The sequence below is a fragment of the Chroicocephalus ridibundus genome, chromosome 9 (genome assembly GCF_963924245.1).
Source record: "Chroicocephalus ridibundus chromosome 9, bChrRid1.1, whole genome shotgun sequence".
In the NCBI taxonomy this organism is placed as follows: domain Eukaryota; kingdom Metazoa; phylum Chordata; class Aves; order Charadriiformes; family Laridae; genus Chroicocephalus; species Chroicocephalus ridibundus.
Genome location: NC_086292.1, coordinates 43,923,403 through 43,942,475, shown reverse-complemented (window position 1 = coordinate 43,942,475; position 19,073 = coordinate 43,923,403). Strand labels below are relative to the sequence as shown.

At 44.4% G+C, this 19,073-nt stretch overlaps 1 protein-coding gene across 4 annotated transcripts in view; it reads right to left on the bottom strand.

The window, feature by feature from the left end:
• Window positions 1–8,231: 8,231 nt before the first annotated feature.
• The window catches only part of MCTP2 (multiple C2 and transmembrane domain containing 2), a 129,328-nt gene continuing 118,486 nt past the window's right edge, over window positions 8,232–19,073 (bottom strand). For all 4 annotated transcript variants that reach the window (XM_063346613.1, XM_063346611.1, XM_063346614.1 and 1 more), the window contains 4 exons: window positions 18,588–18,697; window positions 15,701–15,810; window positions 13,264–13,361; window positions 8,232–10,981 (listed from right to left, as the gene is read on the bottom strand). In XM_063346613.1, coding sequence (XP_063202683.1) covers window positions 10,913–10,981; window positions 13,264–13,361; window positions 15,701–15,810; window positions 18,588–18,697 — 387 coding nt within the window. In that variant the 3' untranslated portion in view covers window positions 8,232–10,912. The remainder of the gene's footprint in view (window positions 10,982–13,263; window positions 13,362–15,700; window positions 15,811–18,587; window positions 18,698–19,073) is intronic.

Below are 19,073 nucleotides of genomic sequence, written 5' to 3'. Positions count from 1 at the left end.
ACACCACATTATGTCTTCTAAAAAATAAAATAAAATAAAATAAAAGAGTCAACCCCTGGCGTATCTCCAGAGAGGAAAGCGTCAGATCTCAGCTGGTAAATAAGATGTTACTCCGAAGCTTGTAAAGCCAACGTTATTTCTCCTTTGTAAAGGCTCTACCTGCATAACATGACGGGGGCTCAGTGACAGACACATTAAAACACCATTAAACTGTGAAATAGAACACAGTGTGAAAATAGATTTAACCTTCACAGCATATTGATCTCTACCCCGCGCCGTGCCTAAGTTCTTGGACAACTGTTTTATAATAGGTTTTACTTATTTTCCTGTTGCTATTCTGACTTCCTCAGAGGAGGGTGTTATTTCTAAAAGCTCCTGACAGCTAAGGGAAAAGTGGGCTTGTTTCTTAGTCATCGCTCAGCGCTCGAGCGTCGCTGCTGCCAGCTGCTCCATAAACAGAAATCAGTTTTGTGCGAGTGAAGGATGGGTCTGGGCAGCAGTGATTGCGGTGGGATGGGAGGAGGAGGAAGGGGAAGCGGAAAGGGAAGAGGAGATGGGCTGTTTGCAAGGACTCTGCTGAACAAAACCCTGCAGGATGCAGGCCACCAGGCTGAACCCGAAATGTCTTCTGAGAGGGACAGCGCCAAGATTTATTTAAGCGTGCAGGGACGTGGGCTGTGTTTGTGAAGATAGGTAAAATAATTGTGCACACATCTGCATATTCGGACGGGAAATCCTTCTGATGAATTGACTGCTAGGGGTCACGCTGCTGCCGGCCAGTCCTCGTACTTTCACTGTGAGACAGGGACTTCTCGCGGCCATGAGTTATGCTGTAGGACCTTTGACCCCCCCTCCGCGTCACCTCCCCTCCGACCATCCATCCATCTCCCAGAGCCTTATGCTAAGAGTTCAAAGCCTTCCAAACGGCCAGGTATTTTTCACATCAGTTCAGCAAAAACGTTCCACCCGCCTCTACACCGGGATTTCCTTTCTGACCACCCCAAAATAAACCCAGCCGGAACACGGGACAGATAGTGTCCAGCCACGTCCCGTAGCCATGAATGAGGGTTTTGTAACACCCGTGCCCAAACTAGATAAATTTTTAGGGGTGGGGAGGGGTTATATTTACGGAAATATTTCTGATGCCTTCCCCACCATGGTCATCTGGCAAATCCTGGCCTGGCTGGAGATCTCTAAACACATGTGAAGGGGAGGCCGAGCCCATCCGTCAGCCGTCCCTGACACGCCGCAGAGAAATCAAATCTCTAAACCGGCTGCCGGGCACGGCTGAAGCTCTCCCCGAGCAGCATGTTGGATCTGCGCACCCAGACCTTGCCAGTAAATTAGCACCATACCAGACACGTTTGTACACAAGGTTCACGGACGATTTGCAAATTATCTACGCGGCAACCACGCAAGCGCCACAGAGCTGACCACCCAGCAACGCTGTCACGGGCTAATTTCAGAGCAACGGGCGAGTCGCGTCGACTTCGGCAGGAGTGGGATGGTGCCTCATGAATTTAAGGCGACTGCCCACTGAATATCTCCATATACGTCCCCTTTGGTTAGGTATTCCAGTTTTCCATAACATTGCACATTTTGACATAGCATGGATGCCAACCGCCGCCCCACCCCCCCAAACCTGCAGTCAATGAAAATGTACAGCAAGGTTAAATTTATCCCATAGACACTTGAACTATAACGATAATAATAATGAAAGTAACAACAATCCAAAAAATGGGAAGGCTGATGGGAAGCAAACTGACCTTAAGAGCTGGCAGGGGAAGAATTATTTCTGGCAAAAAATTCTGGGGCAAGCATATATTTTATAGAAGGAGTCTCCTGTTCTGAATTACCTTAATCCAAGTCAAGTGGTGAGGATGGAAAAGACTGAGCACAGGGGAAAACGGAAAATAACGATTTGGAAAGGAACTCCCTGTAAAAAAAAAAAAGCCTAATGCTATGTACGCGGAATGGAAAAGTTGCAGAAAGCCCACTCGCGTCCCCAGGCTCCTCGCTTTCTGAGCACGTCTGTGCGCTGCCTCTGGCGAGCAGCAGCTCTGCAGAGCTTCAGGGGACAACCAAAACCCCTCAGCGCCCCTTCCCAGGAAGGAGGGAGGTGACAACCTGAAAAGCAGCAAGCTTGAATTGTGTGTCGCGCAGAGGTAAGGCCAGGACCGAGGGCTGAAATCGCCAGGGCCCTGCGGGCACAGGCAGGAGAGATGCAGTCCCTTCCGGCAGCGCACAGCGCCGCGGTGGGGCAGAAAACGGGCCACGCCTGCACAATTTGAGCTGTGCGACAGCTCTCTCCCGGCTGACCCCGCGCGAAGAGGCTCGTTCAGAGGGTTCAGAGCAAGGGGCTTTAAGCCAGGGGTGTTTTCGGGGGCTGCCAGCTCTTCTCCTGCGCTGCCACCTGCAAATCCGGGGCAGATCGGTTTGGTCTGGCTGACACGATCCTGCATCGCGTCACGTTCTGGGCACGGTCAACTTCTCTGGGTGGGCACGGTGGCAGGCACCTGCCATGCAAAGCTTGTTTTCACAGCCCCGGCCTATCGGGGGTGGCAGGGGGATTTGCGGAGTTTTGTGCTCCCCAAAACCCCGTCGCCTACGGAGAGGTTCTGCTCTGCTGGTTCGCGACGCGAGCGGAAGGCAGGCAATAGGCTCACGGGGCCTTGGATCCCGATGGGTCCAAATTAAATATTTAACCTCTTGGCTGCAGCAGGTCCTACCCCTGCCTTTGGGTGAAGCTCCACCCAAATGAGCACCTTTCTTAAGCTTGGAGCTCTTGAGGATCCCTGCGCCCTTTGAAGCACAGCTGCTGCCCAATTCTTCGCCACTGGATCGAGGCGAAGTTTTTCCGCTCTTCAGAAAACGGGGATGCCCTGGCACAGTGACAGCAGGCCTGGCCACTAACTGAGACCCAATTAGCCTTCACCCCCTTGAAGCATAAGGCGGACAGAAGGACTGAGAGCGGAGCACAAGCTCCAGCCCTCTCCTCCATGCTGGCAGGAACACAGGGGAGAGCTCCTTACAGCAACGTCTGCTCCTCCTCCCTCATTCGGCAGCCGGCACCGCCCAATTAGAAGAATCGTTTCCAAGGAGCACCACCTTGCATTCAGGAAAGCTCTTCCAGGGCATCACCATCCTCTCCGCATTAGGTGCACCTAATTTATCAGCAGCAAATTTGGCCACCATTTATCCCTTTCATAGAAGCAGCCAGACCGATCCAAAGCCTTTGAGCTCAGCAGGCGTTTGACTCCAGCGCACTTCAGGTGCAGCTCATAAAGAACGACACTTCAGTGCAGCAAAGCAATTGCAAAACACTCAACTCTTAATTTCTTTTTCATGTAGAGAGGTGGCTGTATTTCCCTACAGGAATCCTGACGCTGCTTCTGTTCCCTAAAAGGAATTTACCCCCGAGTCTTTGAGAGAGCAAACGCTCCTCCCCAGCACAGCTGAAGGAGCCATTTCCATTTTTGATGATGCTGGATGAGAAGGACATGGCCCTCAGCCATTTGACTGAAGGGCAGTGAAAATGAAGACCTTCACCTTTTCCCTGTGCTTCATCCATTTGCGGACACCACCATTCCGTTTTCAGAAACTCCCCAGAAACTTCTGTCTCACTGTGGTGTCCTTCACAGTTGTTCCACAGCCTCTATCCGTGTACCCAGTCAATACGATATAATTCCAACGCTGTTTCTAGCTTACCCCGTTCCCAAACAGACACCCCAATTGACTTTTTTTGGGTTACCCGCTTTTTAAAGAGCTCTTTCAAATAATCCTATCCTTCTTTATCTGTTGCAACTTTTACCTGCTCTTACCTCTACAGCCAGTGGGGCTGGAGGGCCTTTCCCGGGGTCTGCACCCACTTGTCCCAGCAGGACTCGGGCGCGAGGCTGTTGCTAACCCTGGACTTCCCCGTGGGTAGCACAGGCCAGCAGACAGCGAGGGGCAGCAGATCCTGATGTTGGATCAACGCCCCATGGAGGACGGTAAAACCGGTTTGGCACATAAGTAGGAGAAAATGTAAGAAGAAGACAAAGGAAAGTAGACAGCTTGGAACAGGAAAGCATAACCCACAATAACCCAGGGTGTTAGTTCTTTTTTTGCCAGACTTGCTCTTCCACCTCGGGGCAAACGCTTCCTCGGTAAATGGCTCAAGTTTCTCCACTCGCCCTCTGGTCTTCTGAGCAAAATGCCACAATCTTCAGGGTAGCACCTGAAGGTTACTCATTGTATTTGGATCTCCGAGCTCAACCACTTAATGAACCCATTTAACCGTAATCTCAAGTGCAAAGCCCGAGACGCAAATATCTCATTCAGAAACATATTTTGAAGCAATGGTCGCACATGACTATGGGAAGAGGACGATAATAGTGGCTGCTTACAGCAAATGGCATTGCTCAAATTGATATCATATCATACTCAAAAGGTCTGAACAGAAGCATCTGGGCCATCATGGTAGAGTTAAAAACAAGCCCATCGAAAATGGATAAACAATTAAAAATGTATTGAAAGAAGAAAGAAAAAGAGAAATCATTCCTAATTAATTCTAGTGCCCTGTACAACCCCAGACTATTTGTAATCCTACAGGGAACATCTTTATTGATCTGGGGGACGCTGCAGCAGACTTCTGATGCTTATCTCAGCATAAAAATAGGCTCTTGTGATGAGCAGTGATTTAATTACATGACAATCACTGCTAACAATGCATGGCGAATACCAAAAATATGCAGAGCAAGAGTGGCATTGATAAATGCAAGGGAATGGCATTGACTTTCAGTAAAGTTGTCTATTGCCGGAGATGGAGGGAGACTTCCCCCCCTCCCTGCCCCTTCTCCTAAGGTTGTAGCTGCTGTGCTGCTCCAGATACTCCCTCTGTGGAGTGAGCCAACCACAGGCAGACAGAAGGTGGAGGGAGAAATCAGACTGCCATGATCAAAGCAAAATTTAGCACACAAGTCAATGAAGCTAAGTCGTCTTTTTTTTTTTTTTTTTTTTTTTTTAAATGTCTGTAGGAACATACGCTCTTTCCGCTGTGCATCTCCACTTGGAAATGAAGGCAAGGTTTGTACTCTGCTTTGGGAGGTGGCGGTACTGAGCAAGTGAATAAAACATGGGGTTGCTATGCACAGACTTAGAACCTTAGAAGCAGTCAAATGCCATCTTCCACATACAGTAACTAGAAGTAGAAGCAAGTATTTGCTAAAGACATAAAAATAAAAAAACCACTTTTTTTTTTTTCTGCTTCTTTTCAGTTGATCTCCTTCAAAAAATACCCACAGTAGGAATAAAGAGTAGTGTCATTAAGAAAAAAACCCCTTTTATTCACTTACCCCTATTGAGGATGCAGCTGAAGTGTTTGCTAGTGTCTTTGAAACCACTGTAACACGACTGCTGAGCAGACTTCACGCTTCTCTGAAGAAGTTTGGTTCCAGCACCATTTTATCCCCACATGCCTTTGGGACTGAGGGAGAATCCAGGCCGACCACGCATTTGGACGTGTAAGTCTCAAGTCTTTAGGTTTTGTCATCTCCAGTTGGTAGACAACAGTTAAACATTTAATATTCTTCCCAGTTACAAAAGTAACTTACCAAAAATGCAGAGATCAAGAGCAGAAACATTATTCGTTCATCTGCTAGAAATTTGATCACAACAAATCAGGTGTCGAGGAGAAATCCCTGCTAAGCAGTCCCAGCGCCCTGGGGAAGCACTCCTTAGCACAGGCTCCCTACTCATACCCATCCATCTACCCCACACATCATTGAAGCCCAGCGACTTACCCTTCCATCGTGGGCTGAAGGCCGCTCTTTAAATGCGCTAGCTGGGAGCACGTGGCTTCACGGAGCCATTCTAGCAGCCAATGAGCACTAGTACAAGGCACAATCTGTTGACCATCTAAATCTGACCACAGTTGGCCCTGGAAGACCCAGAACCAGATTTACATGCCCAGTCTATGAGCCTGTCCCACCTTCCTTCTGCAGGAAGTCCTCAAGAGGTTAGAAGGCTGATTGCACTAGGACATCAGCTCAAATGAAGTTTACATCAGCATGTCTTCCAGTTCTTACTTTCTTTCCCTGCAAGAGGTGTATCATCTTGTTCAGCCAAGAGGGAAATCGCAGGTGTTCAATCCAACATGCAGGAACCGATTGGCAACATTCCTTCACGTAAAATTTAACAAGAATCACCAGCCCTCAGGTTAAAGCCACACTGAGAACTTGAACTCATGCCCGCCCAGGTGCTGCTGCTGTTGCGAACACCGAGACCTGAATGCCACCTCCTGCTTCCCCAAGCTCAGTTTCATGATTCATGTCAGAAGAGCATGTCTTTTATTCAAAACAAAATGACCTTCTAAATTCTCTTGAAATACTGCACTGTTTTAAGTCAAAGCATCCCAGAGAAAAGTAGATTAAAAATGGTATAATCTCAAGAGGCTTTTTTTCTTTTTACTCTGTTATTTCTAAATGCTTGCGAATATTTACATTAATCATAAACATATCTTTTGCTCACGTATTCCCTGAACTATATAATTACTGTTGCCGCTAAGAGTCTTCCCCACTGATAAACTGTCAGGCAGATATTTTGTCCCAAAATTGTGGAATTTCATCTGGCTTCATTTACCCCAACTTGAGAATGATTAAAACACTCCATCTGCAATACAGCAGATTAACAATCACTTGTAGTATCTCAGCTTCCTTCCGAGCTGCTAACTTTTACGGACGCTGAAGAGCAGATATTCTTATCATGTCCCCGTGCGATTTGAAGGGGTAGATGCACCAGGGCCCTGACACACGTAGCTTTACAGATAAAACACACACACACAATATTAAGCCAGAACAGGATTCACTTCTAACACACGCCATAGTCTCTAAAGTCAAAGCTAACATTTCCCAAACAGTCTATCAGCTTAGTTTAAAGGACGGAGAATCTAAAGGTTAAGGTTTGATTAGAATGTATTTTGCCGATTTTTTTTCTTAACACATCAGAGCCGCCAAATTCCTTCCTGGTCGGAACCTACCGGTCTGATAGGAAAACAACTCCAGTTCCACTTGTGGCAATGCCTGCAGGATCAGGCCCTCCAAATTAAAAAAAAAACACAAAAAAACCCCATAGCCCCATGTAGAGTACAGGAAATTAAATGGCAAGTCTCTGTTTTCTAAGGGGACAGGCCAATTCAGGGAGTTGTTAGTACTCTTACCCCAGGCAGGGAATTAGCAGCAGCCAGTCGGATTTCCAGGGGAGAAGCGCTTTCCCACGCAATCGGGGGCAGGGCGGCTGGTCTTGGTGGGAGCCCCCGGTCGGCGGGGCAGAGCCTGGGCTCTCCACCGCTTTGTGGGTGCCTGGGGAGAGGACTGAGGGGGAAGCAGAGGGAGGAAGGGCTACAGCTGAAGGTTAAAATCTTTGCAAGCAGAAAGAAAAAAAAAAAAGGTACATGACATTTGCACCGACTTTGCTTTATTCAGCTGTTTGCTTGCTTTCCACAAGGTGCGTTTCAGTGACTGAGTTTTACTGACGGTGATCCATAGGGGAGCTGCGTCCTCAGCCCCGTTCATGAGTATTCAAGAAACCAACCTTCAGCAGCGGCTTATGTTTGGGCAAGCATGAGTACGTATTGCATTTGCATGTATATGTCAAATCCAGTTATTTACACACTGTACAAGTAGTGGACATGTTCGGCCATATTCTGGTATCTCCATCGTATCATCCACGTAATCCACAGTCATCCAAAAGACCCATAGTTAGACTTAAATTTCCGACTGCCTCCTGGTCTTACAGACTTCAGAATACAAACGTATAGATTGTTGCGCTGAAATGACTACCTTAAACTGCAAATGTAAGTTTATCATTTCCATGCTCTCCACTGAATTGATTAACAACGTAAAAACCAATCATTTGCGTGGGCAAATGGACACACGGAGATATATATCAATGTTCTCGCTTTAAGAATCAAATGAAAAATCTGAATAAAGAGTTTGATTACTGGAGTGTGCAGTAAATGCACAGAACCCTCCTTTCCTTTAGGTAGGGCCTAGGAAATCCCACTAAATAGGTGTAAGCAGGCGGGGTAAGACTTTACATCTCCTGCTGCAGCACCGTCTCCATTTCAAGTAACCTCCAGCATTAGTTATTTCACTGCACTGTAAAGAAATGTATTTGCCTACCTACTCAGATATTAAATATTACAGCATAGTAAGCATTTTGAAAAAAAAAAAAAAAAAAAAAAAAAAAAAATGGGAAACATATCTCCTAATCCAGATAAATTAAAAGCATCCGCTTAACCTGAAATGTTTATTGCATTTCAAAGAGCATTTATCAAAACAAAGAGCTCATTACAACCTATATAGGTACTGGACCACCCAAACCCCTTCATTTGGTACGTCTCCAGCATAACAATCTAATACAAATTATTGTGAAACACAACCTATCTACGCTGAAAAAAAAATAATAAAAAAAGAAGACATCACCCTGTCTCCTGAACAGAAATCAGTTCCACGTGGAAAAATCTATAGGAAAAAAATTAAAGTATCAGTCCCAACTTCTGAATAAATAAACAATTTTTCCTGCAGTTGAATGTTTTCACTCAAATCAACAATCAGATCTCACATGCCTGCTTAAATATGTCTGACTTTGGTCCTTACGAAATGACGAGACTACAGTATGATAAACCAGATGATAGTTTAAAGCGAGACAATGAGGCATTGTTTACACAGAAGATTGAGAAACTGGTTTAACAAAAGGAGTCCGTGGACATCTATTGTATGTACAAGGAGGAGATTTACTGGAGATTTTATAATTTCTACAAGGCTCTTTCCAACCAGCTTCATTAACTTGAAGTAAATCAAATCATGCAGAGATCTGGCTCAGCCAGAGAGACATGCCGGGAAAGATACAAAATGAAGAAGAACAGACGCAAGATGATAAGCTTTAGAATCTTTGGCATTTTTCATAAACATTTTCAAGGTTTTTAAATCCGTATATTCACCCATTTTCCCACACACGCTCGCCTATAAATACATTATACATGTACTCTTCTTTATACACAACTCTGTATATGCATGGGCACACAAGCACACGTGCACACAAAGAGGCATTTTTGTGGCTTTTTAAACCAGGATAATCTTTTTTCTGTCTTTCCATTGCAGCTACGCACAGCTTTGCAGGAGCAAAATACATTTTTTATCCAATCAAGTGTATGAAAATGTGCCTCTCCTTATTCAAAGGCACAGTGGGGCTTGTTACTTTGAAAAATAAACTTCTTGAAAAATCTCTGAATCTGGCTAATAATCCAGCAGAAGATACTCTGGTGTTAGTTTTCCTTCTGCAAAATTCATGCAGCAGGCCCACAAGATTGCATTACTGAACCGCGCAGCGTGGCTCTGTTTGGATAGCCGACCCCTCAGCAAGGTTTTATGTGTTTTACCTTCAATTAGATGACTTCCAAAGTCTTTTGTTAAAAAGAATCCTGTCTCTCCGAATTCTCTATTTCTTTGTACTGCGAACTACCCGGGGGACGCAGGTGGTAACCCCTGGCTTGGCAATCACAAGAAGCAACTCCAGCTCTCGTGCTACCAATGACTTCTTGTGGTGGCAAGTCGCTCCCCCAATCTTCTACAGCACCTAAAGGACCGAGGGCCACACTCTCACCAAAATTAAGCAGGTTTGCACAAGACTCTGTGTTTGTTTCCCCAGTCAAACAAGAGTAAAGCTAGTTATCTGAATTACATAAAGCAAAAGCACAACAGCTAAAAGACTGGTAAGCAAGCAAGGAATCACATTCTCCTCAGAACAGAAAACAAGGTCCTTTCTTCTGTCTCTTCATTGCTCAGTTTCCATATGACTCCACTTTCCGATCCTCTCCTTGTGAACCACCAGGAAAGACTCCAGGAAGACATCAGTGGTGGACCAAAGCCTGCACACTATTGCACAACCACGTCTTTTGGCACGGTGCTCTCTATCTGCACAAGCACTTATTTCTTTAAGGCTATAAAGTGTTTTTTTTCTCTTGGATCTGTAGTGTTGATCCCTCTGGATTTAGACCGGAAAACAACAGCTATGCTGAAAATATCTGATAAGATGGAATTATAAAAGGCAAGTCAACGGAGTCTTTTCAGGTCAGTGAGTTAGGCTTTTCTACAGTCTCTTAATCCTTTCATGGCAGAGGGTTCTCATGCATCCATTGCCAGCAATGGATCTCCGATGATTCCAGCATCCAAAGAGTTAACCACAGGGTGGGCTTTAAAAAAAAAGAAGAAAAAAAGAAGAGAAAGGAAAAAGAAAAACCCACAAGTGCTGGATGAAATATTGAGATACTGTTGGCGCTCCTAGCTCTTTCTGCTAATTATGATAAAAAACTTTTTAAAATGTACACTGCTTGAACAGAAGATGGGTATCAAAGGCTCGTTAATTCAGAGCTTAAACCTTTCTAGGCACAGTGATTTAACTCAGAAAAGAATAGCTTTCATATCTTAATGTAAATCTGTTGGATATGTTAAAAACTGGTTCAGAGCATCTCCTCACATCAGCTCAGCTGATCTGCTACACTAAGCGGAATTATCTCTTCCTACATAAAACCCGGAGTGCTGCCACATCCAGCCTTGCCTCTGCAATCGGGGGGAAAAATAAGAAAAGAAAAAAGAAAAAGGTGCAGTCGCACCATCCTCACCCGCTCTCCTCCCCACCCCACAAACTAGTTCATACGTTCCACCTTGCTCTTTTTTGGGCTACGACTCCATGCCCAAAAGAGAACCCAAGATAGGTGTTTATCAGAAACCATGTCTTCCAGGAAAAAAAAAAAAGTCTGTGGCAGTGATTATAGTGTTGTTCTGAACCAAGAAGAAGGGGAGGGGAGCAGCGCGTGTGCACGCACGGGGGGTACGGAGGGAGATGCTGCATTCCAAAATCACGCTGCATCCTATAGCGCACTCCGCTTCCTCCTAATGGGACTGGAGCTGCTGTATGGTTTCAATTCAGCACGCTGCACCTGTAAAAACAAATAGACATGACGTTTGCAGTTAGGTAACTCTAGCTCACTACAGTGTGTGTTAATGGCTCCCCGAGGACAAACCAAGGGAAACTAGGAAGGTTCAAAAGTAATGAATCATTTTCTAAACACAGGAACATGGGGGATTAATTGCAGGAAGGATTTGAGAAGTCATGCATCATTTCTTGAAACGAAAATATTAAAAGCAGATTTTTTCTAATGAGATACATGGGGTTCTACCTGATTTCAGCAACATAGGATAGACCCTTTAGATTTGTTTTGGTTTGGGAGTTGTTTTTCTTCTTCTTCTGGCATTAACCTAGAAGTTTAATAAACTTCTCTCAGGAGTTTCAATTCAAGAAGATCCCAATACATGGTAAGATGACAGTCGTCAAAACCACACACGGATCTTGGGATGCTGACATATTTAATCATTTCCAAAAAAGGAAAATATTTTCTCAAATAGAACCTGGACAAAGCTGCCTCCACCTCTAAAAAAAAATTCCATATACAATATAATGGTTAAAACACGTGTGATAAACTGACTAGGACGGTGTAATCTCCAAATTGTCTGTTGTGCTACAGAAAAGTACTCCCGTCGAAATCACGGGTAAACTTTTGCTGAACATGCCATCTTTTTCACTCCTCCTCTGCCTTTTGTCCAACACATGTGGATTGCAAATGGCTAACGTATAGACAGAGGTAATTTCTAACTCATTGCAGTGCCCCAGCGAAAGGATGATGCATTGATAGCACGTAAAATGAAGCAGACAGAGGGGCAGACAGAGCCGCCGTGGACGACTTTTCACTAGAGTGCGTGGCTGACACAGGATCACTATTTTTAGCACTGGTGGAAAAGTCTGAGGTTTGTCCCATCCTAGGAACTTTTACCACTCCTCCCTCATAGAAAATGGTTATCATTTTCCTCAGAGAGCTCAAAAATGATAGAAACCACTCAAGGAAATGTTATAAATGTACACGTTAAATAAAGCATAAATAGAAAAGCAGCTTATCTTTAAACATAAACACTAAGAGGGCATATGCAAACCATCACTGCAAATCCAGCGCGCTCTACCAGAGCAATGACAAAAAATAAAAATACAGTGAAGCTTAATGTCTCTATGATCATTTCTGCTTAGCTTTTTTTCCTCCCACCAGTCTATGGCAAGATTCCTCTCAAGTTATTAGTCCTGCCACCAACCAATCTGGAGGCCTCTTGAGATAAATGTCACCAGAAGCTTTTTCCAACCTTGTTTCTACCAGATGCCTCGACACTGCATGTGGGCAATTATTTTTCTGTCTCCAACAGAGTAAAAACATTACAGGCGAGATTGTGATCCCCTTATTCACAGTGAGCAGCACCTCACTGTGAGAGTACCACGATTCACAGAGGAAGGTACAATGTCAGTGGGATCCGGGGCATCGGGATCAGGGCCCGAGGACACAGATTCCAGTTGATTAAAACAAAAGAAAGAATCCTTTATATCGTGTGGCTTCGTTACCCAGCAAGACTATTTTCCTTCCTCCAAGAGAAATAAACAGATCTTGACATTCTAAAGGACTTATTGTTCAAATAATTTCCAGGAAGATAGGCGAGATTACTGAAGACAGTGTTGTTGTTTAAAAGAAACATGAGAAGAGACGAGACTTGACTGAAATTGAGGGAGGACAGATTCTGGTTAGATTAAAAGTTATAATTCCATAATGGCAGAAGATTGATCTGATCGACCACAGCGTATTTTATACACATCTCAAGGCTTTCTCTGAAGAAAAAGACGAGCAGAGCATTGTCCAAGAGAGGACTGCAGCTCAAAGTGGGTGAGGAGGAAGAATTTTGAAGGACAGCTGATGTGAAAAAAAATACAGCAAGCACAAAGTCAAGGAAATAATGCCCACTCCTCCATCTTGAGAAAAGTGAGAATTCAGCAAATCCCTTTGGATGGTTATCTCTATCAACGAGACTACTTTTCTCTCCCCTCCGCACAAATACCGGAGCAGAAAGGTGACAGAAACCATAGTTCAGTAACCACGCTGGGTGATTTTCCAGATCATTTTTAAGTAGGTCTTTTCAGGATAATTTTTCTGCAATCATTTTATCCTTCTGACAAAGGATTTTGGCTCCTCTCTCCTCTAACACCCTCCCCCTCCTCCCTGTGTGGGTTCTTCCCAGTTCCTTATCCGCGTTATTCAAACATGCGCTGGCATCGTATCCCCACGCAGAGCACCCAGCCGCTCTCCGTGCCGCTTGTTGCCTCTGTTGGCGGTGGCCATTCATTACCTACCTTTTGAACATCAGATGGTACCCTGGAGAGGAAATCTAGTAGCTCATTATTGTCGATGGCATAGGGATTTCTAAGCTTCTTAGTAAATTTATTTATGCCTAGGAAATAAAAAAAGCAAACAAAATAATACAACCCCTTTCTATTCCCTCTCTCCTAAATTGTTCAGGTAAGGTGAAAAAGGGAAGAGGAATTCACAAGTGAAAATTAGTGTGAAAACAGTGCCTTGGACCTAAAGCCATGCACACGTTCCCTGTCATGGGGAACCATTCACAAGTGCCTGCTGAAGGAAGTAGAGGGCATTATTTCTAATGGTATTTCTCTACTTTGGGGATCATCTCTTGTCAACAACATGGCAAAAAAAGATTGCAGCTTGCATTCATTCTGGAGGATACTGCAGGGAGAATATACAAATTTGCAGCTGAGACTACTGTTAAATCTGCTATTCTATGTGACCAAAGATATTCCCTCTCCTCTCGCCCAGGGAACTGCAGGGCTCTGAAAATAATTGGGCAGGATAAAGGCTTTTTTTATTTCCATTTCTTCTCAAAATGAAAGCCTCCCTTCCCCATCATGTCTTATAGCTTGTCCTCTCTTTGCAGAACCAGATTTGACAAGCTGGTCATACTACGATGCTGTGGGAAACTAAAAACTTATCGTAAGGTTTATTTTATTTTGATCTCAGGGCAAATAATTTGGCTTATTAACTGCAGCGACAGTGCTACCAGTGTTCTCCATGGACTTAGTTATGCTTCAGCTGTCAGAGGTGATCCCTGGTGGGAGAAGATCCATAGGACTGTATTGTTTACAGTACTGTGGGGATCGTGAGCCCTTGTCTTCTCCTACCTTTGAGAAAAGGGAGTGATGAGTAGCCCTCAGCCAGCGCCATCTCTATGGACCGGGACGAGAAAGCGAGCGACCTGAGCACCCTTCCCAGCTCTCCCCTTGTGCCAGTGCAGCCACTTGACACCCTGCTGCCACCACTTCCCCACTGAGAAATAGCAACTAGGCATTGAGACGTAAAGGTGTGGTAGAAGAGCAAAGGATCATTAGGCGAAGAAAATCAGCGAACCCATTTTAAAGAACAGCAAAAATTCCAATGTTGGTTGCCTCCGAGGATCATAATACAACATTCAATTCCATCATGCCCCTGTCCAAAATCTCATAGTAGTCTCCCTGAAAGTGATTTCAAATGTGATGGCTGCTCCAGCCTTCTCCTCTCTCTGAAATGTACCTGCTTCACATCTGAGATTCAGCTTTTAAGCCATACACTTGTAGCAAAATGCCAACACAATTTTCTGTGTACTTGATTTTTAAAAAACAGAAAATACCATAAGGTCTTTCAAGGCCTTGCCACAGGGTAGTTGTTTAACATGTATCATATTTGAAGGCCCTGTCAGTCTAGATGATGTTGAACGGATGTATAGTTCTCATGTACTCACCGTGTCTTCCATGCAAGAACAGCAATATTTTGTTACTGAACTTTTTACTCCTAGCAATTTCTCTCCTTCCTTTTTGCCCTTTCTTTCGTTGGATTTAATCCTTTATTTCATTTATTTTTTGCCCAACAGTGGCTTTTTGTACTGCCACCTTCTCATTCCCTCCCTTTTCTGCATCCAGGAGAGCCAAGGCGGCAGCAGCAGCAGATGGCTCAGCCCTGGAAGGGTGACGGGGGGTCCCTACAGCCCAGATCCACGCTGGGGCTGAGCTTCAGTGCTTCGGTGAGGATTACTTGCACTATGTTCTCAGGCATTGTACCTCCAGGCCAAGATAAAAACTATCCCCCTAAATGAGACAGAAGACCATTTTGAGATGAAGAAAGTCTTCAGCAGGTGGAATGCCATTTCCTTGTGTGAAAGACATCATTATGTCATCTTACTCTTCTTCGAAACACAACCAGGAAGGTTTTCATTTTCAAAAGCTCCTCTTTTACTTCATGATGCACCTCATAGAAATACTTTGCAACCCACGACACAAAGAGATGCTCAGCGCCTCCAGCTGGACCATGGGGTCCTGGGCACATTGCTCCTCCTGATTGCAGGGGAGTTAAGACCCAAAAGGCTCCTGGGGTCCAGGCCTCTGTGGTCCAGCTCTTCAAACACACCTTGTCCACTCCCTACCATTTCCCAACTGGAGGGCTTCAGAATGAGGAAGCTAATTACTCTCCTGCAGAATAATAATATTGAAAGTAGCTTATCTAGACTAATACTCTTCTTGTGGTGCTCTTGGAAACTTATAAAGAACCCTAAGAAAAGCAGATCATTGTATCACCCGGGGGGAAAAAATTGGTAATTTTAAGAAGTTCACAGCATATTTATTTACCTCTGAGCAACAGCACTTGATTGTCTGTGTAACAGGTCTTTTAAAAGCTTGTTTGATTTCATTCTGCAGATATATATTGTATTGATTGCATGCAAATGAGACACCATGGAGTACTTACCCCAGATTAAAACAATGTACCTCAGTGGTATAAAATACAAAACGACTGTTGCAGCTGCCAGGACCAAGCAGGCCAGGACAGAGAGGAAAGGCACCGTCCAGTTGAACGTGCTGTAAAGAAAAGCAATAATCCTTCTTAACATTTCTGCTCTTGGATGCTGCTTGTACTCTGCTACCCAATAATAATTTAATGACTTTGCAGTGCTCGGCTCTTTAAAACGCACTGTAAATTGCAGGCCCTTTGGAAGGTGGATAAGCAGATTCCCGCATCTGGATGCTATAATGGATTAAGGGAGATATCCGAGAGGCAGATATCATGATAAGGAGAGAGAAGATAGTCTCTGGGGAGCTCAGTGAAGTTGTTAGGCATGTAGCGAGTTGTTTTTGTTTCTTCTTATATGTGTCACACTTGTTACACATCTCTGCTCACCAGTCAGCTCTCCATTATTCATGGGCAGATTATCTGATCGGGAGACGAGGCCATGCCGCAGGTGCAAGCCACCGGAGCTGGCTCCACCGCGGAGATGACATGGCATGTGTGTCCGTGCACGACCCAAATGTGGCAGCTAGCCCAGATTCAACCCCGCCAATAACTTGGAATGGATTAATTATGATTGATGCTAAACCTTAAAAGAGCAGCTAAAGTCATTTCTCTGTATACTATTAGGGAATAATATTATATATAAATCTCTCTTAATATTTATATATTTGCTTCTATTTCCTTACGTATTCAACAGTTCCTTACTACACTGTCTATCGGAAGCTGTCTTGGGTAAGCTACAGTATTGCCAGCAGCAGTCCAAGCTTCTGCAGACCACCAGCCTGCATCAGACTTTTCCCAAGGGGAGCGCTCTCAAGAGGCTCAGTTACTACGGTCATTCAGACTTTTGCAGCATTATAGCACAAAACAGGACTTCCTCTCCCTCAGACCACTCATCTGTAAAGCCCACAATGGACTTAAGGTGAACAGCTATTGCTAACACATCTTTGAAGTTATTTTGTCCCCCTGTGCCCTTGTAAAATACATCTCCACAGCATGCGCCAAATATCGAGATACCTGGCCTGCAATGAACGCTGATTAGCCCACAGGTGGATTTACAGATCTGGGCATCTCTTTCACACAATCTGCCTGCTAACTACATCACATCATGATGATGGGGAGTAGCAACAAGAGAGAATGCATGTGGTCCACTTATCAGACTATAGAATAAGACTAACTTCCCTTGACAGATAAAATTAATAAGACGCTAAAAGAATTACTTTTAAGCTTCAATAGACGTATTAAATATTAAGTAAAGATAGGTGGGAAAGGGACCCATCATTATCAATCAATGTAGCTTAAGTTAAAGTAAAAAAAAAATAGCAAAACAGCTCAATTCAGTTAAACTATTAAAACTCCCTATGATTGTATAACTAGAGTGACAGACGGAAACTGTAGCACAATTCAGTCTGTCACTTACAGAAAAACTTTGGTGGCAATTCTTTAATGGTACATTACTGTTGAGTTACAATGGAATTCTTCTGAAATTACATCGGGCACCCACATTAATACCCAATGTGTTCTCTAAGACCATTGTTACCAAAATGAATACAAGAATTAATAGTGCTTAAGCACTCTGAGTCTTCCTGCCATGCAGCTGGGCAGAACAGTGCCCTGTTCATAGACTGGAATACATCTCTGGGCCACTTCCACCCCAGCTGGGGTGTCCAGCATGGAACCACAGCACATGCGTTTGCTGTATTTTTAGCTTGAACCCAACTCCTCATTAAAGTGTGACTCGATCACAAACCATCACTGTGTTCAAAACAGAAAACAATGTGGGTCAACTAAGCTCCAATAAAGATTGGGTTATAAAAGTTTGTGTGTGTTTGTGTGTGGGATTTTATTTTTTTCTCTAGGCTCTTCACCTCCCTTCTTTGTAAGGTCAGGAATACCCTATGTGCCTCCCCTTACGATGAGACCCAGAAAACCCCCTTCGGGCTTCCTTGTGGCACCAGCAGGAAGCAGACAGATCAAAATCAATGTGATGGGCAGGGAAATAAGTGACTGGTAACCTCTGTAACCAGACCGGGATGGGGAGGGCGTGAGAAAGGCAACATCAACCATCCATTCCTACCTACATTCTGTGAAGGAAATGAAAAGAAATGCCTGATACTTCTGTGCCCAAATGTTCAAGCAATGTCTTCCCTCGTGTGGCATCATGACTCTCTACCCCACCATAGACAAGACCAGAAATCCCGGCAAATGTGGGAGCTACAGCAGTGGAGCACATGGCTTTTCTCCTCTACGCTTTGGAAAGGTTTTTGGAGTAAGAAACTCCTAGAGAAGAAGCAGCGGTGGGACTGGCCAGGTTCTCCTGCTGCACCTTTCAGTCATTTTTGGAGCAAGACATTCATTCTGCCTTAATCCTCCTGGCTCTGCTTCATTGCAAATAATGGGCCTAGAGAACAAATCTTATGGGGAGTGATTGAAGGAGCTGGGACTGTTTAGTTTGAGGAAGAGGAGGCTGAGGGGAGACCTCGTCACTCTCTACAACTACTTGAAAGGACATTGTAGAGAGGTTGGTGCTGGTCTCTTCTCACAGGTAATTAGTGATAGAACAAGAGGGAATGGGTTCAAGCTGCAACAGGGTCGGTTTAGACTGGACATTAGGAAAAAATTCTTCACAGAAAGAGTGGTCAGACACTGGAATAGGCTGCCCAGGGAGGTGGTGGAGTCACCATCCCTGAATGTGTTTAAGACTCGTTTAGATGTGGTGTTAAGGGATATGGTGTAAGGGAGAACTTTGTAGAGTGGGGCTGATGGTTGGACTTGATGATCCCAAGGGTCTTTTCCAACCTAAATGATTCTATGATTCTATGGCTAAGCAAAAAAAATTATCACTTACTTTTTAATCCTCTCTCCAAATGATGCTATTTCCTCTAGGATGCCTTGAACAGCTATGATGATCTCTTGGACCATGTGGATTCTGTCAATTAACCCCTTTTTCTCAGATTCCTAGCCAAAAAAAAAAAAAAAAAAAAAAAAAGGAAAACCAAAACTTTTTATACATTCGGTATTTGTTAACACGTTCCCATGAAGGGAGTAAGATTCCCAGTACCGCTGATGCATCCATGAACTCAAGTATATCACTGAAGGAAGGACAGAACACACACCCTGGGTTTATCACATACAATTAACACAAAGACGTACACTTCCCTACATTTTCTTTCTCTTCCTCAGCACATGGGCAGAGGTTTCTACATCTTTGAACACAAATCGACTGCAGGATCTCAAACCAAGCTTTCACTGAAGAACCCAGCTGTATGCCAGACCAGAAGAGACGCTGAGCACCCCTGAGTCCAGCTGACCTGCAGGGGAGCGCTGGGTGCTC